This window comes from Notechis scutatus, chromosome Z (assembly GCF_049901735.1).
Source record: "Notechis scutatus isolate UNSWTSFEM ecotype Mainland chromosome Z, rNotScu1.2, whole genome shotgun sequence".
Lineage (NCBI taxonomy): Eukaryota > Metazoa > Chordata > Lepidosauria > Squamata > Elapidae > Notechis > Notechis scutatus.
Genome location: NC_142025.1, coordinates 9,318,461 through 9,345,590, shown reverse-complemented (window position 1 = coordinate 9,345,590; position 27,130 = coordinate 9,318,461). Strand labels below are relative to the sequence as shown.

General features: G+C 39.2%; 1 protein-coding gene across 8 annotated transcripts in view; it reads right to left on the bottom strand.

The window, feature by feature from the left end:
• RBM33 (RNA binding motif protein 33) overlaps window positions 1–27,130 on the bottom strand; it is a 112,284-nt gene that overhangs the window by 27,263 nt on the left and 57,891 nt on the right. For 4 of the 8 annotated variants that reach the window (XM_087946819.1, XM_026680937.2, XM_087946818.1 and 1 more), the window contains 5 exons: window positions 24,882–25,032; window positions 24,103–24,416; window positions 21,718–21,960; window positions 18,764–19,156; window positions 13,157–13,798 (listed from right to left, as the gene is read on the bottom strand). In XM_087946819.1, the coding sequence (XP_087802945.1) occupies window positions 13,157–13,798; window positions 18,764–19,156; window positions 21,718–21,960; window positions 24,103–24,416; window positions 24,882–25,032 (1,743 nt within the window). Of the gene's footprint in view, window positions 1–3,784; window positions 4,252–13,156; window positions 13,799–18,763; window positions 19,157–21,717; window positions 21,961–24,102; window positions 24,417–24,881; window positions 25,033–27,130 lie in introns of those variants that run through there. The other 4 variants (XM_087946822.1, XM_087946823.1, XM_087946820.1 and 1 more) reach the window with 2 other exon arrangements.

The window sequence follows — 27,130 nt, the reverse complement described above, 5'->3', positions numbered from 1 at the left end:
ATTCTTTGAAACAGTTAATAAATATTTCTAATCGATCAATATGCACTAAAAATATGTAGCAAATACTAGTAGCTATTTTCTAATAAATATTTTAAAAGCCAAGGATTGAGAAAACCTGAACATCATGGGCTTTGCATTCAAAGGACATTCCTTGCAAAGATTACAGGATTATGTTTGACTACAGGCAGTCCTCATGTTATAACCATAACTGTGCCTGTCCATTAAGTTATGACGGGTTGGTGATGGATCTGGTTTTATAATCTTTTTGTGATGGTAATAAAGCAAAAGACAGTCATTAAATAAATTAATGGTTCACTATCAGCCAGTTTTGCCAAACCCCACCCCCCCCCAAAAAGCAAAGTAAAATGCTGATTTTTGGCAAAACGGTCATAAAATGCTGCAGTGACTGTTGGATGCTGCAAGCAGCCCTAAGTGCAGGCTAGATGCTCAGGACCCAAAGTGTGTCAGTTAAGCAAGGGGCTAGTGGTAGTGGAACTACTGGAACTATTGAATCCAGGTCATAAGTACCCCCAGGGAAATACATTATAACTCCAAATGATTGCTAAATGGACTGGTTATAAATTGAGGACTACTTGTATAAGTAGTAAGCCAACCTTACATAACATCCCCATACTCCTGAAATGCAGTATATGCATCTTTTATCATCCTTTCCCATATTCCCTCCATCAGGATTTCTCCAAATATTCCCCGTTTTCTAAACTAGAAATGGGTATCTGCTCCATACAAGCAAATTCCCTCCATCAGGATTTCTCCAAATATTCCCCGTTTTCTAAACTAGAAATGGGTATCTGCTCCATACAAGCAAATTCCCTCCATCAGGATTTCTCCAAATATTCCCGTTTTCTAAACTAGAAATGGGTATCTGCTCCATACAAGCAAATTCCCTCCATCAGGATTTCTCCAAATATTCCCGTTTTCTAAACTAGAAATGGGTATCTGCTCCATACAAGCAAATTCCCTCCATCAGGATTTCTCCAAATATTCCCCGTTTTCTAAACTAGAAATGGGTATCTGCTCCATACAAGCAAATTTGCTTATATTCCAAAATGTTACTCAAATAGAACAGAGGGGCCCTGCTCTCTTTCAGAATTGTGGGCAATTTGCAGTTGCGTATCTGTCACTCTAAGGACTAAGACAACTAATCCAATTTGCGTTGGAAATGCAAACACGAAGGGACATTTTATCATGCTTGGTGGACTTTTTAAAAAGCCAGAAAGTTCTAGATTCAAATACATGTACTAATTCAAAGGATTTTAAGAGTTAATATACAATTAAAACTATAGGCTTTTCTTTTGGGACTGATAAAACAGCTAGAAAAAAGTGATGGAACATTGTTTTTCTGCATGACAACTGCAGTAATATAAACGCATGCGCAATGATGAAAAAATCTGGAATTTCCCACAATGGAGGAAAGGTTGATGAAGATGATGGAACTTGTGGAAATGGTCAAATTGACTTCTTTGACTTGAGAAAAGACAGTTATCTATGTTTATAGCTGTCTGGAAACATCTTATAGATGCTTTGCATGAAGCAGAATGTGAACTTATGGTTTATGGTTTTGAAGATTAGACAGGATAAGAAAAAGATTAGACAATGCAGAACAATTGAGTTATGCCGTAATCATACAGAAAAGAGTAAATTTACAATTGTATTTATCACTGCTGTAAAGAGAAGCAAAAGCAACTTCTATGTATTTTCTTTCTTTGCTTTTGCACCTTTAGCTCTTTTCTTGATCTATAAGTTTTTGTCATTTTAATAAGATTATATTCTTAAAAAATAGATAACTTTGTTCCCTTGTTATTAGCTAGGCTGACTTGAGCTGGCAATTCAAATCTATCTTGAGGGGCACATCTTCTGACTTTGCCTTACATGATACTTGAGTTCTACTGATAGATAAGATAAATTAATAGATAAATTAATAATAGATAGATAAGATAGATACATAGGAAGGAAAGCAAGCAGACAAACAATTTCAGGGTTCCTTGGTGTTCTCTAAGCTTGTTTTCTTGCAGACGTTTCTTTACCCAACTAGGTAACATCATCAGTGCTAGTTAAGAGGGGGGTTTGCGCTCAGTTTATATTCTAGTGGCGTGTCTTGTCACAAAGTTGGTGGGAGTGGTCTTGGTGGTTCTTTGGTTGGGCTGTTTACTGTTAGTTTGTTTGCCAGTTTTTTGATTGATGTATTGTTTACTTCTTGATGGTCTGATGCTAATCTTACATTTAATCTATGCCCATTTGACTGTTGGTGAGGAGATATTTTGGTCTCCTTTTCTGCTTGTTGATTTATGTCTTATAACCACAACCACAGAAGAAAAAACAAGAGTCGTGTACAATATGCAATGCAATAACTGCAACAGCAACTACGTAAGACAAACAGGCCAAGACTGGCAGAATGCATCCATGAACACCCAATTAACAGTCAGAAGACATGATCAAAACTCTTTTAATTTCACAACATATGTACAGACATAACCATAGTTTTAAGGGGGAAACTGGGACCACCCTAAACCAAGCCAAGTCCAAAAACACTACGGAATTTCTAAAAGCCTGGAACGCTGACAAATTAACCAAGAGACACATAGACATAAACAATATCTACATACTGAGCAAAAGAAACAATCAACAAATCAAAAAGGGAAATAAGGAACCAAAAAGCCTCCCCATCAGCACCAATATAAACACATACATATATAAACACATACATACATAAACACATACATATATACATACACATACATATATACATACACACAGGTAGGAGGGAGGGAGAGATGTAGATATATTTATGCAGATAAATCACCTTTTCTGCAGTGTTGTTAGTGATTCATTACCTGCTGGGGTCCATGCACTGAGTCCCACCACTACTGGGTTGTTGTTTTTAAGTAACTGCTAGATGATGATCTGTCTTAACCAAGTTAAGCTTTACTGAGTATTACTGCTGGGAGTCAAGTGATTGGATTTACAAGTTACTTGGGTTTTTTATGTGCTGTGGTTCCCAGTGATGTATATATATATGGCTAAATTTTGTGGGGATTGGGCAATGGTCACTTAATCTCCAAAACATGATTTTACTGCACTCCGTAACTTCTAAAAGTAAAATAATTTTATGTACGTTTAAGATTTTAAAATAAAACACACAAAATGAGGTTGCTCAATTAGCATAATGTCCTTCAATTTGCAGAATTCAGGGTATCTCAAATCAGGCTTCAGCTTATTGAATATAAGCATATTCATAGGGCATCTCTTGTCAGTCGGGCACATATGCACTTTACAAAAAAAAAAAAAAACAGAACGTAGAATAACAGAGTTGAAAGCGATCTTGGAGGTCTTCTAATCCAACATCCTGCTTGAGCAGGAGAATCTATACCATGGTGGACAAATGGCTGTCCAAGCTCTTCTTAATGGAATGGAGCACACACAACTTCTGTTTTGTTAGGAAAATTCACCATAGCTCTAGGTTGGATCTCTCCTTGATACATTTCTTGTCCTGCCCTCCAAGTGCTTTGGAGAATAGAATTGACTCTCTCTTCTCAGAAGAGATGACATTATTTTTATTCTTCTAAATCTGATTGCATTTTGAACAGATTACCTGATCATCCTTTAGATTCATGGCAAACCCATATCAGATGTCTTCTCTATTTGTTTTAACTATTAAAAATTTTCCTGGGATGAAAAAGTATTTCCACCTTCAATATAATTAGCGTCTTTTTAAAGAAACTGATTTGTTTTATCTATCACATCACAATAAAGGGGCTATAAAAGTACAAATTCTTCAAATGTTTTTATTGTATGAGACGAGAAATACAGATGCAAAAACAGAATACTGTACAAGAAGCAAACTTTGTATATAAAGTTTGTGTCAAGTGAGATGAGAATAACTTCTTATTGTTCTTATTGGGAGATCAATGCGGGTTAGCCATTTGCAATACCATTTGTTGTCCATTCTTCCATCTCTTCCATTCACTTCATCTCTAGTACATACCAGTAATGCAGACAAGTTGGAATAATTAGTAGAAAAAGATTGTGCTAGCTGTGTAGTCAGGCTTTATAGACCCATTCAGTAGTAACAGCACACAACAGAAAGCTGTTTTTCCATATAGGAAAAAAAACCACTAGGGCAGCTCTTCAACGAGATAAGGAAGTATGTTCTTGGTCCAGTAATAAATTCAGCACTTTCAGACGGCAGAGGACTTAGTCACGTCACTCTGAGCAAGGAAGAAGAGTCGTTGGCTAAGGAGAAATGATCCAACAATAATGTAAGATGGCTGCATAATACAATAAATTATTTAAGCTCTATGTTATTTCAACAGGCAGTGTCCAATATAAACAGTTTCCAGTACTCGGGAATACAGGAACATGATTTAAAAACCTGGTTCCATTAGACTGTCAAGATTATTAATTTGTTACTTTATACACATTCCTCTTGTTCTTTTAATCTCAATGTTTGTGTGTTACTTCAGAGGTCACTAAAGAAAAGGAACGTGATGCCTCATATTTTAGGCACACCTGGCCTATAAAGCAATTATTATTTGAGGTTGAGAATGAAGACATTAGATTTTATTTGTTTTGGGCCTTTAGAATGCAAGAGGGAAGATGGCAGAGCATGGGGGATATCCGCAGGCATACAGAGAAAACATTTCAGTGACAAGATGATTTGAAATCCAGTGTGATGTAGAGATTAAACTGTTGGACAAGGACAATGGAGAGTGAAGTTGAAATCCCTGAACTATAGAAGGAGATAAAACTGAATGAATAAGGCAACTACCATATACATTTTCTAGAGTCCCATGAAAAAAACAGTATAATGGGTTTATTAATAAGATTATGATGAGCTTTAAAATGATTGCCATTTACTACCTGTGAATCTTGAAAGCCCTTTCCCATTAAGTCAACAAAACAGATTATAGTAGCCATAAGGGGAAGACTATATAGCTGCGCACGGAGGAAAAGTATGGTTCTGAGAGAAAGATTATGATATACAATGCAAAGCCAAACTAATGCAATATATTTAAGCATTAGGATTTTGAACAGTGAAGGGTTTAGATTGAAGATAAAATGTGTTTAAACTAGCTTCCGTGACAATTATGTTATTTAATAGCAACTCTAAACTTTCTACCATTATTACAGAATACCCACTGTCACAGAACCATTCCTACAAGTAAAATAACTTGACATTTGGTAAGTTGCCCTATTGAATAACAATCTTATTTATATTAAGTAGTATATAAAGAAATATTGGTACTTTTGCACACTTGCAGTTTGCAATGGTTTGACTTATAATGCACCATCAAATGTTCCTTCCATCTTAGTTGTTCAAACTACAAAGTTTAAATCACAACTAAATTTTGTTTGAGGCCAGATAATAGAATATTGTATGCAGAGTATTAGGCTGTCGCAAACAAAGAGCAGTAAGTGGTAGAGAAAAATAGTCAGTTAGTAATGGGTTAAGCTAAGCATCTATCAAAAAGAAGTAAAAGCAAAGTATTTCACATATTTCATTCAGCTCAACAGTCAGAAACAATAGCCTATGATAAAACAGGAAAAAGGCATTTATTCTGGACCAAAAAGGAAAGACAATCGAAATTCCAGTGTAAACCAAACAGAGAACAGCAACACCAGACATTTACCAGGGATAAAATACTGTCAAAAGACCCCTTTAAAATGTTTCCATCATCTAAAGCAAGAAAATTCTGTCAGATAGAAAATGAGCCCTATTGAAAACATTTTACCCAAGAATTCAACAAATACTGCAGACACAAAACATTTAGCAGACAAAGGAAAATAAAGCCATGTAAGAGAAGCTGCAGATATTCAGTTAGCAAAAGAACAAGACTTCCTTTCTAAAATATTTCCGATTGCTGGTCAATCCCCTATTATTATGTGTACTTCCAAGTCATAAGGACTCCTCACAGACATTGAGATACAGAAGAGAACTTTCACATCACTCAATCAAATTTCACATTTACACAGGACACACAGAATACCAGATAAGAATAAAGCATGAAAATATTTCAGGAATAACCACAATGCACCTACATGCAGACAAAAAATGCAGAAGCCAGGACAGGAATATCTGAACCGGAGGTAAATGTTTTAAGTGTAATCGGCTGTTATTTCAGTATGTTAGTAAGCAGAGGAAGATCTAGTATATTATAAAAATAGCCTTGAAAATTTCCAATATGTCACATTAATGTTATAATACATTAATGTTATAATACATTAAGTGTTGCCTCCAGAAATGAAACCAGGCAATTTCCTAAATGTACTTATTTTCTTGAGCTTGTAATGTGAATATGCAATAAGTAATCCATAGATTCATTTTAGAAAGGTAAATAAAGGTAACTCTTTACTCAAGTTGAACTGGTGGTTAACATTGACACAGAAATATCAATAAACTTTCTTGTCAATGACAGAAAAATGGTTGGTCATTGTCGTGATCTATTTCTACCTGACAGTCTGGGAAGAACTTATGCAGTTGTATCCTCCTGAGCTTTATAAAATCAGCAAAAATCAGAGAGGTGCTGCTAACTTGCAAGAGAACCTTTGTTTATAAATGTTTGTAAATGTACTGTATTTATGAGGTATAATAATATATTTACATGCAGAGTGCAAATACGTTTTATTTGTGTTAAATGTTTAGATTTGTCTTTGCATCGTAATTCTCTCTTTAGCATTTGAAACAAGGTCACGTGGTTATAGTTTTCTTCAACAACCCTACTTTTTTCTACAAGCGCAGAGCAGTTGTGGAAGGCAGTTACACAATCTCAGTAAAAGATGCACTTATTATAAGAACTGCTACCATGTGAGCCAATCCACACATTCACTCCTGATAGCAAGATGCTCTCACCCTTTCATTTCCAGAGCGATGCATAGTTCAAAAGGTCTATGGAGATTCTCAATCATCCAGGTCATGGTTGTTCCAAAGTTGTTGTTTCCCCCCACCCCCCATCTCCAAAAGGCAACTGAACTTTCTTGGTGTTTCTTTGAAAACATTTCTGAAGTTACAACTGAAGAAGCTTCTTGAATGAGAAGTGAAATGTTTTCAAAGAAAACACCAAGAAAGTCCAGTTGCCTTTCAAAGAAGAAGGAAAAAAACCACACCTTTGTAGTCAAAAGTCTCTGAAGAAATAAGATCTATCAAAATCAGGAATAGAATTTCAGAATAAATAGCCGCCTGAACTGTGAAATATTCCTGCTCCATATTGAAAGTAGAATATCCTACTCTCAGCACAGAATAGTTCTGCAAACATAAAGACTAGAACCAGAGGATTTGCTGGAAAGATGATGTTCTTGCCAAAATACTATAGGTCATATTAGGAATAAGACCTATCAATCGCCAACTTAAAGTCAGTTGGTTTCTTCAGCAGTGAGAAATTATATTGGAACAATTTTCATCTATTTTATCTGCTGTGCATTATATGCCACTCTGATCTTTTGATGACAAAGCGCAAAAAAGAGAGATTCCATGACTTCAGTGTCTTCTTACTTAACTGCAGAACAGCTCCTACATTAAGATGAATTAAATGGAGATTTGATTCATTTTGACTAATTTTTACAGCCAAAATCCTATCAATCTCATTACAGGCATTAATTACAAAATTGTAAAAAGGTAATGGAAGTTCTTTTTCTAAAAAAATACGACTCCTAAAATAAATGAGTTAATTACTTACTTGAGTTATTTGCAAGGTTGCTCATGTTTACAAGTAAACACAGAGTATCTGATATTTAGAAAGAATTTCAAAATAGTGTCATATACAACTACGTAGAACTAGCTGCTTGTCATTATTGTTCTGTCACCTTTCCCAGATACTTTTGAATACAGGTAGTCCTCAACTTACAACAATTGGTTTAGAAACTGTTCAAATTTACAGTGGCATTGAAGAAAGTGGCTTGTGGCCAATCCTCATACTTACAACGGTTGCAGCATCCTTTATTCACATGATCAAAATTTGGGCTCTTGGCAACCAACATTCACTTACTATAGTTATAATGTCCCAGGGTTACCTGACTGTCATTTGCAATCTTCACAGCTGGCTTCTGTCAAGCAGTCCGTGGAGGAACTGATTCGCTTAACGACTATGAGATTCACTTAACTACTCCAATGATTCATTTAACAAATATGCCAAATTTAACAAATTGGATGTGACTCATATTAACAACTACATCACTTAGTTAATGGAAATTCTTGTCCCCATTGTGGTCATAGGGACTACCTGAAATCTATTCCACAGGAACTTACTTTGGCATACCTTGCCAAAAATAACTGGAGGCATGCTTATTGTGTGAAGAGAATTGCATAGCAGAAATCTTTGTTTTTACTTTAGTATGATTTACGAAGTGAATTAAGATCCATAGCTGTGCTGCATTTCGCCTTTATCAAATCATCTATAACCTTCGCTTCACCCTCTGGTACCATCATGGAGATTCTCCATCATCCAAATCACCCTTATCCCAAAGATGCTTTCCCCAAAAAGCAACTGGACTTTCTTGTTTTTTTTCTTCTCTGGCAGGCCCAAATCCGATTCATGATTTGAAAATGTTTCGCTTCTTAATTAAGAGCCTTCTTCAGTTCTAATAGATTGATGGGGAATGGAAGGGTTTATATTCTTTGCAGTCTTCTGGTCATTAGTGCTCTTGAGGGCTGGTCGTTGAGACCACTTAGGGTTTATCTGTATGCTCAGAGTCCCCTGAATCAGAGTGCAAAGAGATATGGAACCTTCTTAGGACCGCTGAAAGGACGGTGTTGTAAACAGGAGGTCCATGATGTCATATTCCCCCCCCCTCTCTGTTGAGGGAGGGCTATTCAATTTTGATATAGAATTATTTATTGGCCAAGTGTGATCGGACACACAAGAACTCTGTCTCCGATGCATAAGCTCTAAGCTTACATACAAGCAACATGATCATAATCATAAAAATATATTAAGCATAAATCATAAGATACGGTAATATAGATGGCCTCTTCGACTCCTCTTTCAAACCAGTGCCCTTCTCTGTCCAGAATGTGAACTTGGCTGTCTTCAAAAGAGTGACATTTGCCTTTCAGATGCAGATGGACTGCTAAATCCTGTCTTGATGAGTTTGTTCTCATGTGCTGTGCCATGCTTTTGTCAGGTGGTTGTTTTGTTTCCCCAATGTACAGGTTACACGCCTCACTGCATTGAACCACATATATCACATTGCTCTGTGTGTGTCTAGATGTCTTGTCCTTGGGGTGAACAAGCTACTGACTTAATGTATTCTTGGGCTTACAGTGTACATGTATGTTGTATTGGCTGAAAATCCTCCTGAGTTTTTCCAATATTCTTGCAACTTATGGTATGATGTTGCCCCGTTTGTTGTTCTTTTCTTTATCTGTTACAAAGGAGGTACTGCTGTATCTTTTTCTGGATTTGATGAAGACCTAATTAGGGTAGTCATAGGTTCTGAAGGCTTCCTTGATGTGTTTCTGTTCTTTCTCTTTCCCTGTTCTGCTGATGATTTTCAACTAACACAACCTATGTGCACACTTTAAACCTAGGAATACATTAAGACAGAAGCTTGTCCAGCCAAAAGGCAAAACAGCCTGACACAAACAGAGCAATGTGATATATGCAGTGACTTATGTACAGACCTGTGCCTTGGGGAAACAAAACAACCACTTCACAAACCATGGCATAACATAGTAAAACAAACTCATTAGGACAGGATTCGGGAAAGTTCACATTTTGGACAGAGAGGACCCACTGGTTTGAAAAAGGAGTCAAAGGGGCCATCTATATCAAAATTGAACAGCCCTACCTCAACAGAGGAAAAGAGATGTGACATCATCTGTCTCCGGTTTACAATGCAGTTCTTTCAGCAGTTCCAAGAAGGTTCCACATCCATTTACACTCTTGTTTAGGTGACTCTGAGAATACAGATAAACTCTCAAATGGCCATAACTCTCAGAGAGCGAATGACCAACCCCCAGAATGGTAATGACTGCAAAGAATATAAATCCTTCCATTCCCTACCATAAGTTAGAACTGAAGAAGGTCCTTGGATGAGAAGTGAAATGTTTTCAAAAGAAAAGAAAAAAAAACCACAAGAAAGTCCAATTGCCATTTGGAAAAAGCCCCTTTGGGGGACCCTCTGGTATTATTTATATGCACTTCAGGCTGAAGATTTTTGACAGAATATATAATTGCAACTGCATACAAAAAGAATACATGGGACAGAGAATCTCTAGTTAATACTTTCATGAAAGAGACCTCTTTTTGGAGTACTAGAAAAATCTGGAGCCAGAGTATGAATATGTATGTGCTTGTATGCAAGCATTACATAAGTACCTATGTACAACAAAATTTCCCTTTTAAAAAAAGTTTTGTACCTGGAAAATAGAGGAAGGAAGCAATTTCCCCTTCAGCTTCCCTTCTATCACATTTTTAATGTAATAGCTGTCTATCTTTTTTAAAGCAGAGATAGAAAATCACCAGAGGTGTGTGGTTTGCAGAATCCAAAGATACAGGGATGTGGGGGTATATATGGAGATTCTGCTGCCATATTTAAGTGGCAATAGGTTACCTTTTTACCTGGTGGCACCAGTACTCTATACAGATAAGAGATTTGCAATTATACCACATTTTAATTTTAGGGGAAGAAATACATCAACCTCTTCTCCCCATTTTCTAATTTCTGAATTGCACTCTTTGGTGGAACTATCCAAAGCAGGTTTCTTCCTGCTTTCTGCAAGAGAAAAAGTATACAGAAGACACACTGTACTTCAGAGGCAAAAAGCCACCACCCCCTCCCCCCCCCCCAAAAATGTCAAGGCACAGGTTTATGACAGCACTAAAAAAGGGAGATTTCTGAATATTGTGGTGAACATTGTGTGGTTTTAAAAATTAATGGTGTCCTTTGAGAAAGATTGGAAGGGAAACCAGTCAATTGGTTTCCCTTCCAATTGAAGTTGAGTATGTGTAATTAATGTATGTTTAAATGTGTATTTAACTGGGGGGAAATAACAAATGATATAACAGTATTTTCAAGTGTATAATTAAGTTTAAAATAATTTGAAAGTGTTCTAATGATTGAAATAACCTGAATATAAAATGGTTAAACTAGAATAGAGATTGTAAAAATAACCCGACTATCCAGTGGCCAAATTGATGCATTTGGCAAGCTCATATACTTGGACTATGTAGATAGGCATAGGGCTTACTTATCAAAGGAACTACCTGTCTCTCATAGTATCTGTCCAGTCAATATGCTCTGGCAAGGTTGGCATGCTCCAGGTTTCTTCATTTAAGGAATGCCATCTGCAGGAACCCATATCGCAGCACCTATCTTATGGAATAAGGTTTATTGGAGATCTGAATACCATCTCCTCACCGTCCTGATTATTCCTAAGGGGCCTAAAGACCCAGCTCTTTAGTGGGGATAACTGACATCTCTTAATTTAGGTCATTCTCTTTCATTTCTTCCCTGTTTGTTATTCTGTCATCTCTTTATCTTTTTTCCCCCTTCCCTTGTCTTTATTATTTTTTATGTTTAAATCATTGGTAAATTACCCAGCATTGGCTGGAAGTTGGATGGCTTATACATTTAAATAATAATAAATACATAAATATTAGATATGGAAATGGAATAATTATAGGATAAACCTGCCATGATGGTCCCAGGGGTTATCGATACCTTGGCTGCCATACCAAAAATCCTGGATGGCACCTAGAAAATATGCACAGTAACAAAATTTCCATCTGCCAATTACAAAAAGTCACACTGCTTGGATCTGCAGCTTGGATCTCCAGCTATATTAGGACATCCTATGTTCTTGAGAACAATGCACACGAAGCCTAACACCAGCCAAAAATGGCAACTGTGATTTCACATTGTGTATATACATGATAGTGATAATGATGTCCTTTTCCATCACTATTTCCCAACTATAGTTCAGAAGCTTCTAAACAACCATCAATATCGGTAATCACTGATAACCTAATCTCTGGAGCTCATTTTTAAATGAGCTTCTATTACTATAATTACTGGCAGCAATTTCTCCAATTTCAGAATTGAACAAAAATCTTTCTGTAGGTCTTTAATCTCTCTACATTTAATTTCAATGAATAACATTGAATTTTAATATTATGACCCATGGTAAAAAGCTTCTATTTATATGATCTATGTCACTGGGTGCATTTAGGAAACCTCATCCTCTTTTCATTTTGGTCTTGCACACTTTTATACTGTACATTCCAAAAGACCAATTGCATTTTTTAATCAGAAAAAATGATTGCCCATTTTTTTTCAGTTCCAAAATGTCTCCATGCAACATCTGTATAAACTGTACTAGTTTTGCTTACTATTCTCTCCCACTCTTTTGATTTATATCACAGCGGGCTCCAACCGCAGACCGTTAAGGGGGAGGGGATGGTTCTGCACAAGCGGGAGGCCAGCGTACACCGCTCCATTTTCACAAGTGGTGGGCATGCACGGCCCCCCACTTGCACAACTGGAGCAATGTGCATTCTCCCGCTGTGCATGCAAGAAGAGCTGTGCAGATATAGTGCTTTCACATCCCAGTTCTGAACTGGCCATGGCCCGATTGTGGGCTGCAGCCTGGAGGGGGGGGGGATTTGTGGACCCGTTATATCAACATTTCCTGGTGTTAAAATAAAACAATATACATTCAATGGAAATTACAGTATATCTTAAGTCTAGAATTCTAAGCTCTTTCTAGCTAAAGTTGTGGGCATGTTTATTCTGCTAAAGTTTATTCTGGACTTTAACCATATACAATTACAGTACTTACCTAACATTCACTGCTACTTTCTTTTGTAATTAGAGTTAAATATCAAATGTTCACTATTTCTACTAAACAATTATCCTAAGGAGTTTTTACACTACTTAACTCTTAGCCTACATGATGTAGCCCCATCAGTTTAATGTGGCCATTTAAGATCATCATAAAGGATAATGTCCACTTATACTATTATGTGTAGGGGAGAGGGTCATATCATTAGTGACGTATATCTTTGTGCCTACCTTTCCCCTCAAAGTTAGCAGGGGGGAAAGCTACACAGGAGTGTTGGTTAGACTATTCTGTATCTGAGCTGAGCTTCTGAGAACGACAGGACAGATCACAGCAATAAGAGAGGCATGCCTGGTAACTTACCCCTCCTGATAATTTTATCACCCTGACTTTGGTGCCAATGTGGGGCCCATCGCCACTCCCACTGTTTGCCCGCTGCATGACAGTTCTTTTCATCCCAGGCTTCACCTCTGGAGGCTGGCCTTGCACCAATGCCACCCGGCTAATCTGGGGCAGGTTCGCCTGTGCAGCAGCAGGAGATTTTGCTTGCAAAGCTTTAAAGGGTGTCTGGAGCTCATTTTCAGGCACTGTCCTAGCCTGCCGTAGTTGCTTTATGGTTTTTATTTGCTGTCCTTGAAGTTGTGCACCATCTCCAGCCTGGAGAACATTTGCAGGCTTAGGTAAAGCAGTCGGGGAACCTGGAATGACCAGCTCTTGTTTTTTAACCATTAGTCTATATTTCACATTTTGGCGGGGCTGTGCACCAGGAAGAGAAAGCAATGGGTTTCCATTGGTAGGCAGCTGTGAAGGGTCTTCTTCTTGCTGTTGGCCTACACAGCCTTGCTGTTGCTGCTGCTGGGCCAGCCTTTCCAGCAGTTCTTTTTTTCGGGCCCCAGCTTGAAGCTGCCGCCTGAGCTCTTTTTGTTTCAAGATCTCTTCTCTAAGGCGTTTCTGTTCCTCAATCTTCAAACGGTACTGTCTGGTTTCTTCATCTTCATCGGGAAACTGCAGGATAGCCACAAAATAAAGTTATGCATGGTTAAAAAAAAATAACCCAACTTTGCTTCTTTCCCCTCCCCCTCTCAAAAATGGTGGACATTTGTTAAAATGATGGCACGCTTTCCCAGCAGCATTCTTAAATTAACTGAAATGCTCTGTCTTTAATGACAAAGCTGCTAACAAAGGCTTATGAGCAATTAATCAAACAAGCAACAGAGGAGGCAAAAAAAATACATATATACTACTCTACTTTGGATTTTTTAAATACAGTAAATCAGAAAGCTGAAACTGAAGCCTTCTAAATCGGAACTCATTTAGAAGTTGCTGAAACTAATTAAACTATTAATATAATTCAAGAACTCAAATATTGTTTCAAATGGGAGCAGTAACAATAAGAGGCAGCCCACTGTGTCACACAGGTTTTATCTTGCTCTTTTCTGACAAACTAACAAAAGGTAGGATGGTAAATGACCTGAAAGGCCCTGATTAGAACTATTGATTTTTCTTACAGAATTTTCAGCCTGATCTGAAACTCATTTGTCACACAATAATTGGTTATAATGAACAGCGCAAGTCAATCTCTCTGACCTTGAACTCATGCACTCTCTTCAGAATTAAAATGTTGCCAAACGCAATGTTGGAATATTAATGGAATATCAGGAATGGCTTTAATATTCCAGCCTTAAGCTTTTTAGCAAGTATTGCAGCCTTTGTGTGTCAAATAATCTTTTCAGTAGTCTTAAAACTCCAGCAGGGTATATACCCTTATTCAAAGCTACAGGGAAATTAACAGCAAAAGAAAATTCTTTTTGTTGTTTTTTTAATTTGCAGCTTCAACATACTTTAATGTGAATTGCTGCTTTTCAAACGTTAACAGCAGCCTTTACTCCTACAGAAAGCTACAAACCATCTATAATGTACAATAAATTTACTATTCTTTGATAATAAATTTAGCTGCTTAGATTTATTATCTAAATAACATATCCAATGCAGAATATTGAGGATACAAATATTGTTAAGAAAATTATGTGTTCTGAAAGCAGTTAAAAGGAAATAGAAAAAAAACCTAAGAAGAAAGAGATACCATAATATTAATAGAATTAATGTAATAATTACTAACAGAAATAGAGACTATTCTTTCCTAGCTTGTGTAAAAATCTTAAAAGTTCACTGGTTACTAGAAATAATCCTTAATTTTGTGTAGTTACCTTTCAAAGTTACAATACCTCCGAGCACTTACAACCACTGCAGTATCTCCATGGTCACATGATCAAAATTCGGGCACTTGGCAACTGGCATGTATTTACAAAGGCTGCAACATCCTGGGGTCACGTGATTGACATTTGCAGCCTTCCTAGCCATCTTCTGGCAAATAAAATCAATGGGGGGAACCTGGATTCACTTAACAACTGTCAGATTCACTTACCAACTACAGTGATTTGCTTAGCAACCGTGGCAAAAAAGATCATATAACTGGGTGCAACTCATTTAACAACTGCTCTGCTTAACAACAGAAATTCTAGTGCCAACTGTGGCCATGAGTCAAAGACTGCCTATACCAAATTCTCCCACCCTGCATATTCTTAATCATTCTAACCATTTCTCTTGCCTACTTGGGAAACTGTTTTAGAATAAATAAAAAGGTAAGCACGCTGAGCAGAAATTCGAATTTGAAAGGTTCTACTCTTTACTGGAGTGCCCTGATGGCTCAGCGGTTAAGATGCTGCGCTTGTCAGGTGGGAAGCCAACAGCCTGGGCTCAAGACCCAAGCGCTGCATGCTGCTTCAAATCCTGCCAACTTAGCATTTGCATGCTTAGTTCGAAAGCATGCAAATGCAAATAGATAGATACTGCTTTGCCAGGAAAGGTTACTGTGTTCTGTATTATCAAGCTGGCCACATGATGACGGAAGCATCTCTCAGACAATGCAGGCTTCCTTGGCTGAGAATCGGGAGGTGAATACCATCCCTTTGAGTGTGGCCATGATGTTGTGGTTCGCCGGCATCTAGTGCAGATGGCAGCGGTATCAGACAATGAGGAAGAAAGGGGACCAGTCAGGGAGTCTGGAGAGGACTTGGACGAGGGTCCTGCGTCCAATGCAGGGATGGGGCCAGGAACATCTGGGAGTGGGGTGCTGTTTTCAGAGCCTTCGGAGTCTGGCAGCAGCGAAGCAGAGGACCCAGGGGAGCCTGTTCCCAGTGTGCGTGTGCACAGAGCTCCTGGAAGGCAAGAACAGCTGAAAGAGAAGGGGCAACTCGAGAGTAAGGCTGGAGGTGATTGCCCCTTCCATAAGGGAAAAATGTCAGACCTCAATGACCAAATCTTTGCAGGAAGCAAAGTAGTTCGATAGATTCTGAATCCTCCTTGAAGCTCTGTGTACTCTGGTTGGTTTTTTCTGGTACTTCGATTGATTTCTGTTATAATTAATTGGATATTTCTGTTTTTGGCAACATTCCACAGCACTGAAAAGTGTGTGCTTATCTTGGGGAACTGTTTAAGATTAGTTCTGGCTGCCCAGTGTTGCAATAAGACAGCTTTTGCTTTTAAAATAAGTTTGTGTTTCATTATGTTTGACGAAGCCTGGGTCAGAACACATGACCTTTAGCTCTTTACTACATTTTCCCAAAGCACCATTCCCAGAAATTCGGAGCCCTGGGACAGTAGGTTCTGAATCTAAAGTTTGGATCTTTAGATTTGCAGCATCACATTGGCTCCAAGTATCTGATCCAAATAACGTGAAGGTGGCATTACATCCAAATTCAAAGCTTCCTATCAGCATAGGGAAAAAAAGTCTAGGGTTAAATGCTTTACTGCCAAAGATGACAATTTCCCCAAATGGATATTGTCATTACACAGCCTAAGCAAAATCTACGCAACCATTAGTCAGAAAAGATTTCAGTGGTTAACATTTATAGAAAAATGATACAGTCTTGGGATCCCTGAAATGGATCTCAGAGGCCCCACAACATTGCCATCAGATATTATATTAAATAAAACAGAACGGGGAAATGATTAAAAACACAACCTACAACAGTTCATTTAGTGACCTTTCAAAGTTAACAATGGCACTGAAAAACAGGACTTTTATAACAGTTTTTCACACTTACAACCGTTGCAATGTCCCCCTGGTCAAATGACCAAATTTCAGACACTTGGCAACTGACTCATATTTATGATGGTTGTAGTATGCCAAGATCATGTGATCACCTTTTGCGACCTTCTGACAAGCAAAGTCAACGGGAGGGCAGATTCACTTAATAACTTTATTACTAATTTAAACGCTTGCAGTGATTCATTGAATAACAATGGCAAGGTCATAAAATGGGGCAAATGTTTCACTGAGCAACATAAATTTGGGGCTCAATTGTGATCATAACTCAAGGACTACTTGTAATAACGTTAATGAAATGTTCAATAAAAGCAGATTTGCTTCTTGCTCTGGCTTCACCCACTCCCCAGCTTGCTGCTCAAAGAAAAGTGTAATAATCTAGAAAGAGGTAGCTACTTAAACGTGAGTGTCCCCTGCTTCCATCTCCCTTCTATGAATACTGAGGGAATTCTGGGAGTTGTAGTTGAAGTTGCAAAGGTTGGAAACTACTGTCCCACATGAAAGACCACTAAATAGAGGAACATCTTTCCTGCTGCAAAGATTAATCAGGAAGAAATTCTGTTCCACTCCATTATAAGCTTAAAAAAAGAAACCTCACAGAGCTAAATCTTTCAGTGCAACTACAATTTAGTGAAATATCAACAGCTGCTACTTTCTAGTATCTGCTCACTTTTATGTATTAGTAAGGAGAATGTCTGCTTTTAGGCTAAATAAATTTTATTTTCTCTGCTATGATTTTATTTAGGAACCCAAGAAACAAGGAATGGAAAGTCTCACAGAAACTGTTCTGCTACTGCATCTATCAAATTGAAATACAGGAAGTCTTTGTCTTAACAACCATTAGTTTAGGGACCGTTTGAAGTTACAACAGCACTGAAAGAAGTGACTTATGACCAGTTTTCACACTTAGGACCATTGTCGCCTAATGCCACCATCATGTGACCAAACTGCAGATGCTTGGCAAACTGGCATGAATTTACAACAGCTGCATGAACTGGTCATGCGATCACCATTTGTAACCTTCTGACAAGTGAAGTCAATAGGGGAAGCCAGATTTGCTTAACAACCACATGATTCACTTACCATCTGTGGCCAAAGGGTCATAACATGGGGGCGAAACTCACTTAACAACTGCCTTGCTTGGCCACAGAAATCTGTACTGGAAAAATCTGAGATTAGTCCAGCTTGGTTTGTGGCTGCACCTGCCCTGTGGAAAAGTACCCACCACAGATTCCGATGCCCCCAAACCTGCCTAGCCTTTTGTAGGGCTCTGAAGCCCTTTCTGCCCGTGCAGGCTTTAAGGAAGGATGAAATAATCAGATGAGCTTGGTTGCTGGAGTTGGTGATACGATTCTGGTTTACAGGTTTGTAACTGAGCCATGGATTTATATCACTTTGAGTGTTTTAATGCTTTATGCTGTTGTGATAGGACTGTACGCAACCCAGAGTCACTGCTATCTGTCCACCAAGCAGCAGATGGAAAGAATGGAGCAGCACGCCATCGGAAAAACTGGTAGGAAGGAGTTTTCCTTCACTTCCCTTTGCAATGTAACAGGGCACTTCAGGCTGCCTATTTTTAGAGATGTGCAAAACGGCATTCAGGCTTTTTATGCAGTCACAAAAGTGACCTTTCGGATTTAACAGGCATTGGGGCTTAACAAACACCTCCCTCTGTTTGAGTGGTCTGTTAAATCAAAATGTAAAGTTTCTGAACATAAAAAAGAACACATTTTGGCAGGTAATAAAACTGGGGCATGAATATAGAAGAGTACTGAAATGTAAATATCCTTTGGTCAAAACCGCTGTTGAAACGAAGATGGGTACCCAAGCCACCTAGGCCGCTGCTAGAGGGAGGCCCTTACCTCTGGTTCGGATTTGTCCTCCACTTTAGGCTGAGTCGCGGGAGTAACTGTTTTAGGCTGAGTCGCGGGAGTAACTGTTTTAGGCTTGGACTCAATCTTTCCTGTTTGGTTCTTGATAGCTGTAAGAGGTTTCAGAGCAACTGTAGTGCTAGAAACCGGTTTCGCTTGAACAGGGGAAGCTGAAGCTTGAACAGAAGAAGATGAAGTTTGAACAGGGGAAGCTGAAGCTTGAACAGAAGAAGATGAAGCTTGAACAGAAGTTCGTCGGTTGTTGTTAGCAGTCTCCATCGAATGCAAAGGTGCTATTGGCAATTCACGCAAATTACTATTCCTTGTGGAAGATGACTGGGGCTGCTGGTTTGGACGTTTTACAATGCTTTGTGTTGATGTGTTCTAAAACAAACAAAAAAAATCTTATCCTGTAAAAATGTAAAGGTCTCACCTTCTAACCAAGTCAAATTTCAGGGTTCTTCAATGGAGAAGAACTGAAAAACAGGTGATATAACCTTCTCCCTCTAGTAAGGAAAGCTGAGAGGTCCATTTGGCTAGATTCCTATGAAACAAAGCTCTCCCAGACTCCTCCTACTCTGAGATTAACTAGCCAAAAGGACTTTGCTAGAGGCATTTCATATAAAGGTCTGTCTGGAGGAAGGAAAAGACTGCCCTGCTCCAAGTAATATGGAACAAGAAGCTTCTAGAACTCAGGAAACAATCAATGTATGTAGAGTTCCAGGATCTGTTCTAAGTAACCAGTCGGATTGGGTTTCACGTTTTGATTTTAGTTTCGGTGTGTCCGAATCCTAGTCTTGTTAGTCTCACAACTCTACAGGTAGCCCTCGACTTACAACAGTTTGTTTAGTGACTATTCAAAGTTAGAATGGAACTGAAAAAAGTGACTTATGATTGTTTTCCACACTTACAACCATTGCAGCATCTTCTTGGTCACATAATCAAAATTCAATCACTTAGCAATTGGTTCCCATTTATGACAGTGTCCTGAGGTCATGTTGTGTCCTTTTTCCACCTTCTGACAAGCAAAGTCAATGGGGAACCCAGATTCACTCAGCGACCATGCTACTAATTGAACAACTGCAGTGATTCACTTGGCAAATGTGACAAGAAAGGTCATTAACATGGGGCAAAATTCATTCGACAACTGTCTCGCTTAGCAACATAAATTGTGGGGTCAGTTGTGGTTGTAAGTCGAGGACTACCTGTAACTCCAATAAGCTCAGTCTTCCTTTCAGATGAGCTTACCTTACTATTACTTTGTTAATACACACTATTACTTTCTGAAGCTCAACTTTGCTTCTCTTTGCTAACCAGGTGTAAATATTTGGTTGCCAGTTTGTATCTTGGGAATTATAATGTGGTATGACCTGTTCAGACGGACTAACAGCTTTGTAAGCTGCTGGTTTAAAACTGCCTCTGCATTTTATTTTATTATTAGAAAGAAAAGTACATTTTCTTTCTTTCAGCCTTATTCATGGCTCCCCGAGGGATGAGGCTATAATAAATACCAGTGAAAGCAACCCTAGCTACTTTCATTCCAGGCTATCCATAGTTGGGTGGCACAGGCCCAGTGATGGGATAAACGAGAAACTCCTTACTCCTCCTTATACTGAGCTCATATTCCATGGTAACGGCAGACAATCTATAGCCCTTTATAAACTACTGTGTTTCCCGGAAAATAAGACCAGGTCTTCTATTAATTTTTGCTCCGAAAGACGCATTAGGATTATTTTCCAGTTAGGTCTTATTTTTGAGGAAATGCGGTACTACCTGTGTCCGTCTGACTGACAATTTGAACTGGGGCTTATTTTGGGGGTACGGCTTATATTACAAGCATCCTGAAAAAACATGCTAGGGCTTATTTTCTGGTGGGGTCGTTTTTCTGGAAAACACGGTACTTATACCAGCTCCTGGCACCTTACACTTGGGAGTCCAACCAACTCAGACAAGTGCTTACCTATATGGTGATAGCTTGACTCCACACTATACCAATCTAGTATGTCAACAGATGAGTGAATGGAGTCATAATAAAGTATACTTCACGGGGGATGTAGAAGGGGGTGTGGAATGAGAGGAGAAAGGAAAACAGATGGGATGCAATTACCTCCAGAGCACTTTCTAGTGGTTAAGAGAGAGGACTCAATGGGCCAATGGGCCTTCTTGGTTCAAACCTCTACTGTTCTACAGGGATAACTGGACAACCCTTTCAGCCTAATGTTGAGTAAAATAATTTCTCTCGTACCACTATAATTTGCATACTGCGTACAGTCTGGATATCTGAGAGATCACTTATTTCCAATAGTTTTTGCCCATCCAGTGGACAAAAGTGGGAACTCTCCAGGTTTCCTCTATTAAATCTTGTCATTGTGTGGGACTAAAAAAAACATACCTTCTCTACTGTGTCCCCCATCTTCTAGAACAGCGTCTCCCCCAAAGATAAGGATAGTCTCCTCTCCTAGGCTTCTAGAAAGCTTTGAAAATCTGGGTTTGTTCTCAGATCCAAGATTAATGTTTATGATTTGTCTAAGGCCCCTGTTTTGTTTGACTGTTTATTCATTTATTTTAGCCTGGGCTGCCCATGTAACGTGATGTCTTTTTTAGTATTTTTATTGGGATTTTTTCCCTACATCCATATAAATTAAAGCTGGGTGGCCAATAAATTTAAATAAATGAATAAAACTAGTGACCAGCCCCTGCTCCCACAAACTCCCAGAAGAAAGGCTGGATATCAACGTTCCAAATAAAAATGTCAAATAAGAGATTCCAGCCACCTACCATCTTTTTGGGGGTAGAAATGATAAATACAGACACAGGGAGTGGTCAGGGGCAATTAGCAGGGGTGGTAAGAACTCACACCTTTTTCCAAGGTGGCTGTTCAGGTCTTGCCCCCTGCCCAATGAGAGCCTGCGTGTGTGTTTTTTCTATATGGAAAGGACACTTACATGCCTGGCCTTTACCAGACTTTGCCGTTGCTGGTATGGCATCCGGTTACTGCTTGGCTGTGAAGTCTGTAGGCGTGGCCTGAACTGGGATGGGGCCACCGGAATCAGAGGCTGGGGAGGCACAGGCAGCAGGTGCTGCTGCTGCTGGTTGGACTGGTGCGGCTGATGGTGAGGCTGGGATGGTTGGGACGGCTGTGGATGCTGTGGTGGTGGCTGTGGCTGCAAAGGAGGGTGCAAAGGGCCCTGTACATTTGAAAACATGGCAGGTATGAGGTCACATTTGCTGCCTGATTGCTAAGCAATACACAATCATCACTTAACAAGGAAACAACTCTTAACAGAAACTAAGATTTTTCAGAAATTGGGAGTTGAAGACAATAAGGCGCCAGTAGAAAAGTGCCATCTGACTGAGACTTTTTAAATAAAAAATGATTTTTCCTAAAATTAGACAGCAGCAGAAGCTGCATAATCCAGGGGGAAAAAAGACACTACAGATAGTCCTTGACTTACAACCATTTCTTTAGCGACCATTTGAAGTTACAAAGGCACTGGAGGAAAAAGTGACTTATGATTATTTCCCACACTTACAACCGTCACAGCATCTCCACGGTCCTATGATCAGAATTCAGGTGCTTGGCAACCGGCATGTGTTTATGACAGTTGCAACATCCTGGGATCAATGTGATTGCCATCTGTGACCTTCCCAGCCGGCTTCTGACAAGTGAAGTCAATGGAGGAAGCTGAATCAGCTTAACGACTGCATGATTCATGTAAAATCTACAGTAATACACTTAACAACTGTGGCAAAAACAGCTGCAATATCAAGCATGACTCACTTAACAACTGCCTTGCTGGGCAATGAGAAGTTTGGCCCCGTTTGTGGTTGTAAGTCGAGGACTACAACCCATTCTCTATAGGACCCAAAGACAGGAGAAATGGGAACCTATCAGGGAGGGATCCAACCTAGAACTAAGGTGAGAACAGTGAACAGAGAACCCTGACAGTGAGAACAATCAGCGGGATGGATTACGTCCAGAAGTTATGGATGTCCCATCCCTGGAGATTTTAAAGAAGAGGCTGGACAGCCATTCATCTGAAATGGTATAGAAAGAGTTTCCTGCCTGAGCACGGGGTTGGACTAGAAGACCTCCAAGGTCCCTTCCAATTTTGTTACTCCCTCATACTGACTATCTGCATTATCTGCTTTAAAATTTGAATCTCTGTTTACTCAGACCAACTTAGTGCCATGGTGCAATTAAGGTACCACCCAATTCTAATCTGATGAATTCAGATTAATCTAAGGACTCTCCTGAATTATACTGGAGCTCTTCCTTTTCTGGGATGAAGGTGAAGATCACAGCTAGATTCTGAACCTTTTCCATTTTAATAAAACACATTTTTTTTAAAAAAAAAATCTTCAGCGTTGTTTGTTATCTGAACTCTCCTGGAATAAAATGAAGCACCAGCAGAGGGAGCTCTAAGTCTTGTAGTGTTCCAGATTTGATGTTTTTAAATGCCTGCTTAATAGACATACTACAGAAACTTATTTTCAGGAAACAGACTTCGGTATCTTTTCTGGAGTAAATCAATTTTAGGAAATCATGGAATGTGTAACAACGTCATATTACAAACTTCTCCAATCCCACTAGCTCTGTGAACAGCTTCACAAAAATCAACTTTTTAAAATATCTTCCCTTTGAAGCATTCACATGATATAGTTGCAGTTAGCCCTTATAATACAATTAGTGCTGGCCATCAGTGGTGGCGGCGGTAGGGAGAGTAATGCTGTCATGCTTGGCAAAGCAATACAAAGGCAGGTTTAAATTGCTTTGAACATTAAGTATTTAAGCTCTGTTTATAAGGAACCTTCTCTCAGCAATGTATGGTCTGAATTAAGACTAAATGTAGTAACCTATAATAGCTTCCACCCACCCCTAGAAAAAATAGGTCACTCCAGATAGGCTTGGACTACAACTCCCAGAATCTATCTGATAAGCCCAATTATGCTACGCAGATCAATATCTACAAATTACTTTACCCTTAGCCTGAAATATGAAAGAAGTGACTGTACAGTAAAAACTGGCTATATTCTCTCCAAGTACCACACATGAGAGTTGCCATCCTTTTCTTTATGTGACTGCAGATAGCAGGTCTATATAATTCTCTAAAGCAGGGGTCTCAAAGCTGGCTGAGGAATTCTGGGAGTTGAAGTCTTAAAAGTTGCCATGGTTGGAGACCCTTGCTCTAAAGTCATATGCCTGCAAAAAGAGAAGAAAGGAACAATAGGGAAGGATGGAGGACTTACAACGGAAAGTTCAGGTTACAATGGTGGTGGTGATGAGACTCAACAGAGGTGAGAAAGGGTTTTTCCTGCTCATTACATACCTGCATGCCGGCTTGGGTGAGGGGGTTTAGGAACGGCTGTCCTGGGAGCTGCAGGAAGGACTGCCGTGGGGGAAGGAAAGGCCGTGCGTTGGCTGCTCCAGGCTGGCTGAAGTGAAGGAGTCCCACCGGGCCCTGAGGCTGCAAACTTGGCCTTACTAGCCTTTCTCTCGGAAACTGCTGGCTAAAACCAGGTCCAGGCTGACTGAATGGGAGCTGATTTTGACTAGGCACAGAGTGTGTGCTGTTAAGAAGAGGGGGCGGTGGTGGTGGAGGGCTCCGCTGTTCAAACAAGTGATGGCCGGGAAATCTCGGCTCTGTGATAAAAAAAAAAAGGAGATAGCATGAAACCAACACATCTGCCAAGCAAAATACCAGTTTTTGGCCCAACCCCACTGGAAATAAAAGTCTCACAGAGAATTGCCAAGATTATGGCCAACAATTTCTTCCATTAGCCTAGTATACTCTACTCCAACTGGAAGTCAACCAACGGTGTAGACAAATCACCCTGTAGTTAGTGCATCACTTCCTGAAAATTTTCTGCGGTTAAATATGCATCAACAAGGTAAAAATTGTATAGGAAAAAGGTCCGGGCTACTAATCACGCTGCTTCAAGAATATGTGTATAACTGCTAAATACTGGACTCCAGAACGAAGGAATAACGGGACAATTTTGAGATTGGCCAAATGACAAGATGGGGAAGATTTTGGCTTCATAGTTCAGGTCCAGTCCTACCCATGAGAAAAATGTGTCTTCCCACGGGGCTAAACAATGGCCATACCTCCCAGGAAGAAAGATTCTCTCTCTTGTGGAGGTGGGGGCGGAAGAGGGGGTGGAGGTCCACGCCACTGGTCTTGGAGAGAAAGTCGTGGGGTTTGGTTGAAATTGCCAGGAACAGGTCCAGGAGTGTTTTGTTGAAAATCTGGAGGGCCCTGCATGATTAAAAAGAGAGAGATGAAAGAGAAAGAAGGCGTAATTCCTCTTGTAAGATTTCTTCACTTTTAGGTAATAGATACATATCTATTCTATAACCTGCACAACTTGCTGTCTTTGCAAGTTTCCATCTTTTGTGGTGCCTGTGAACACAAAATCTAAAGACAACATGTTTACAGGAAACTCAAAATGTTTTAATAATCACAACAGCCCTGTAGGAATGCCATTCCTTTTCAAGCTTACTGAAATCCATTCAGTTATTGAACTTCTATCTCATTAATCCAACAGTCTGAATGTCTACTTTATGCTCCCGACACTTAATCTTTTAAAACCATGATATCCTTTGCTATCTGTTTAATACAGCCTAAGCAACTAAAAATGAAGCTAGTTTAATTTTCTTGTGTCAAACAATGATTCCTGACCCTCTTCATACACACATGCACACCCATATATGTGCTCTGAAGTAAAAAAAAAAAAAAATCAAGAATAAGGAAGAGAACATTTGACACCTACATTATCCTAAATACTTAAGCAGCTGAGACATTTATTATAAAAAAGATACGGAAAAGTAATATAGACATCCTACTCTTCATTTTAAATAAATGGGTTACAGATAGATATTTAGCTATTACATCATCAGCAAGGGAAGAAACTATTTAAAATTTAAGCTCCGTAATTGATTTTTCTCCTCAGTACCAACACGATTACAGAATATACTTAAAAAGGCAGAAGCTTTTTGGCTTCCGGTTTTATGCTGCAAGCTTCGTAGCGGCAGGAATTCGCGCCTCTGCGATCCCTGCCGCGTTCGCTGCACAAGGTGCCCCGATCTAAATAGGTCTGGGGCTGTGGCTGCCTTGTAGAGGCAGCCGAAGAGAGAGGGATCCGGACAGAGGTTTGGGGTAACGCAGACCCCCTTTCCAGCCGGAATAACCCCTTTTTCCTGAGGTGGTGGAGCGGCGGTCAGTAATGGCCGCCTCAAAGAAGCCAGCAGCCGGGTAAGATTTGTGCTGGAGGAAGAGGGAAGAGCTGTGGAAGTTGCTTCTGACTGGGATAAAGTTAAGAGAGAGAGTTCCTGTAACCTCGAAGGTTGCTAAGGATACTTTGTTTCTAGAAAGAGATACAAGCAGCGAACATTTCAAAAGAGTAAGCTTTTTTTTTCTTGCCTTTCACTCTCCTCCCTAACGTGACAGCAGTGGAACCATAAGAGAAATCCGGGAATCTGTTCTGGAGGTAAATGAATATTGAAGGAGCAAGGATTTCTGAATATTCAAAGGGGGGAGAAGAAGAATTTTTTTGGCTGTGAGTGGGAAGGGAGAGGAAAAAAAAAATTGGAGCAACCTGAAAATAAGGAGAAGACTGCCTAAAACTTTAAAGAGTTAATTTTAAAGAGCTATTAAACAGCAATAAAGATAAAGATATATTTTAAAGAGAACTTTGTGATCAAACTTTATCCCAAAAAGAGAAAGTGGAAAAAGAGAAAGTATTAAAAAGAATCAGCTGATTGGACTGTTTGATGACTTTGGATTTTATGAGAATTATCTCAGACTAAAAGCACTTGGGTGGTTGTTTTGAAAAAAAAAATTCTCTGTACAATGGCATCAGTTGTGGATGAACTAAAACTTATACATCAAAAATATGAAAGAGAAAAGCAAGAAGGGAAAGATGTCTTTGGCACTCTTTTTCAGTTTATAGAAATGGCGGTCTGTGCTTATGTAAAATCGTATGAGCAGGATAAAGAAGAAGCCATTTTTGAAGAACATGTGACTTTGGTTGGGGAAGAAAAGAAGGAGGAGAAAAAGGAGAAGAAGACTTTAAGACCTGGGAAAACAATCCAAAAAGAGAAGAATAAGGTGAAAAGAGGATATCGTGTTAGGAAACAACAGAAAGAGGGAAAACAGGATAAAAGGGAGGTGGAGAGACAAGGGGGTAAAGAGAATAAGGAGAAGAAGAAGCAAGGGAGAAAGGAAGGGATGAGAAGCTTTAATGGTGGGGAGCAAAATTCAAAAAAACAAAAGTTTTTTAGAGATAATGGATAGATTTTATTGGAAAAGGGATTCTAGAAAGGTACATAAGATTGCATTTTTATATTTGTATTTA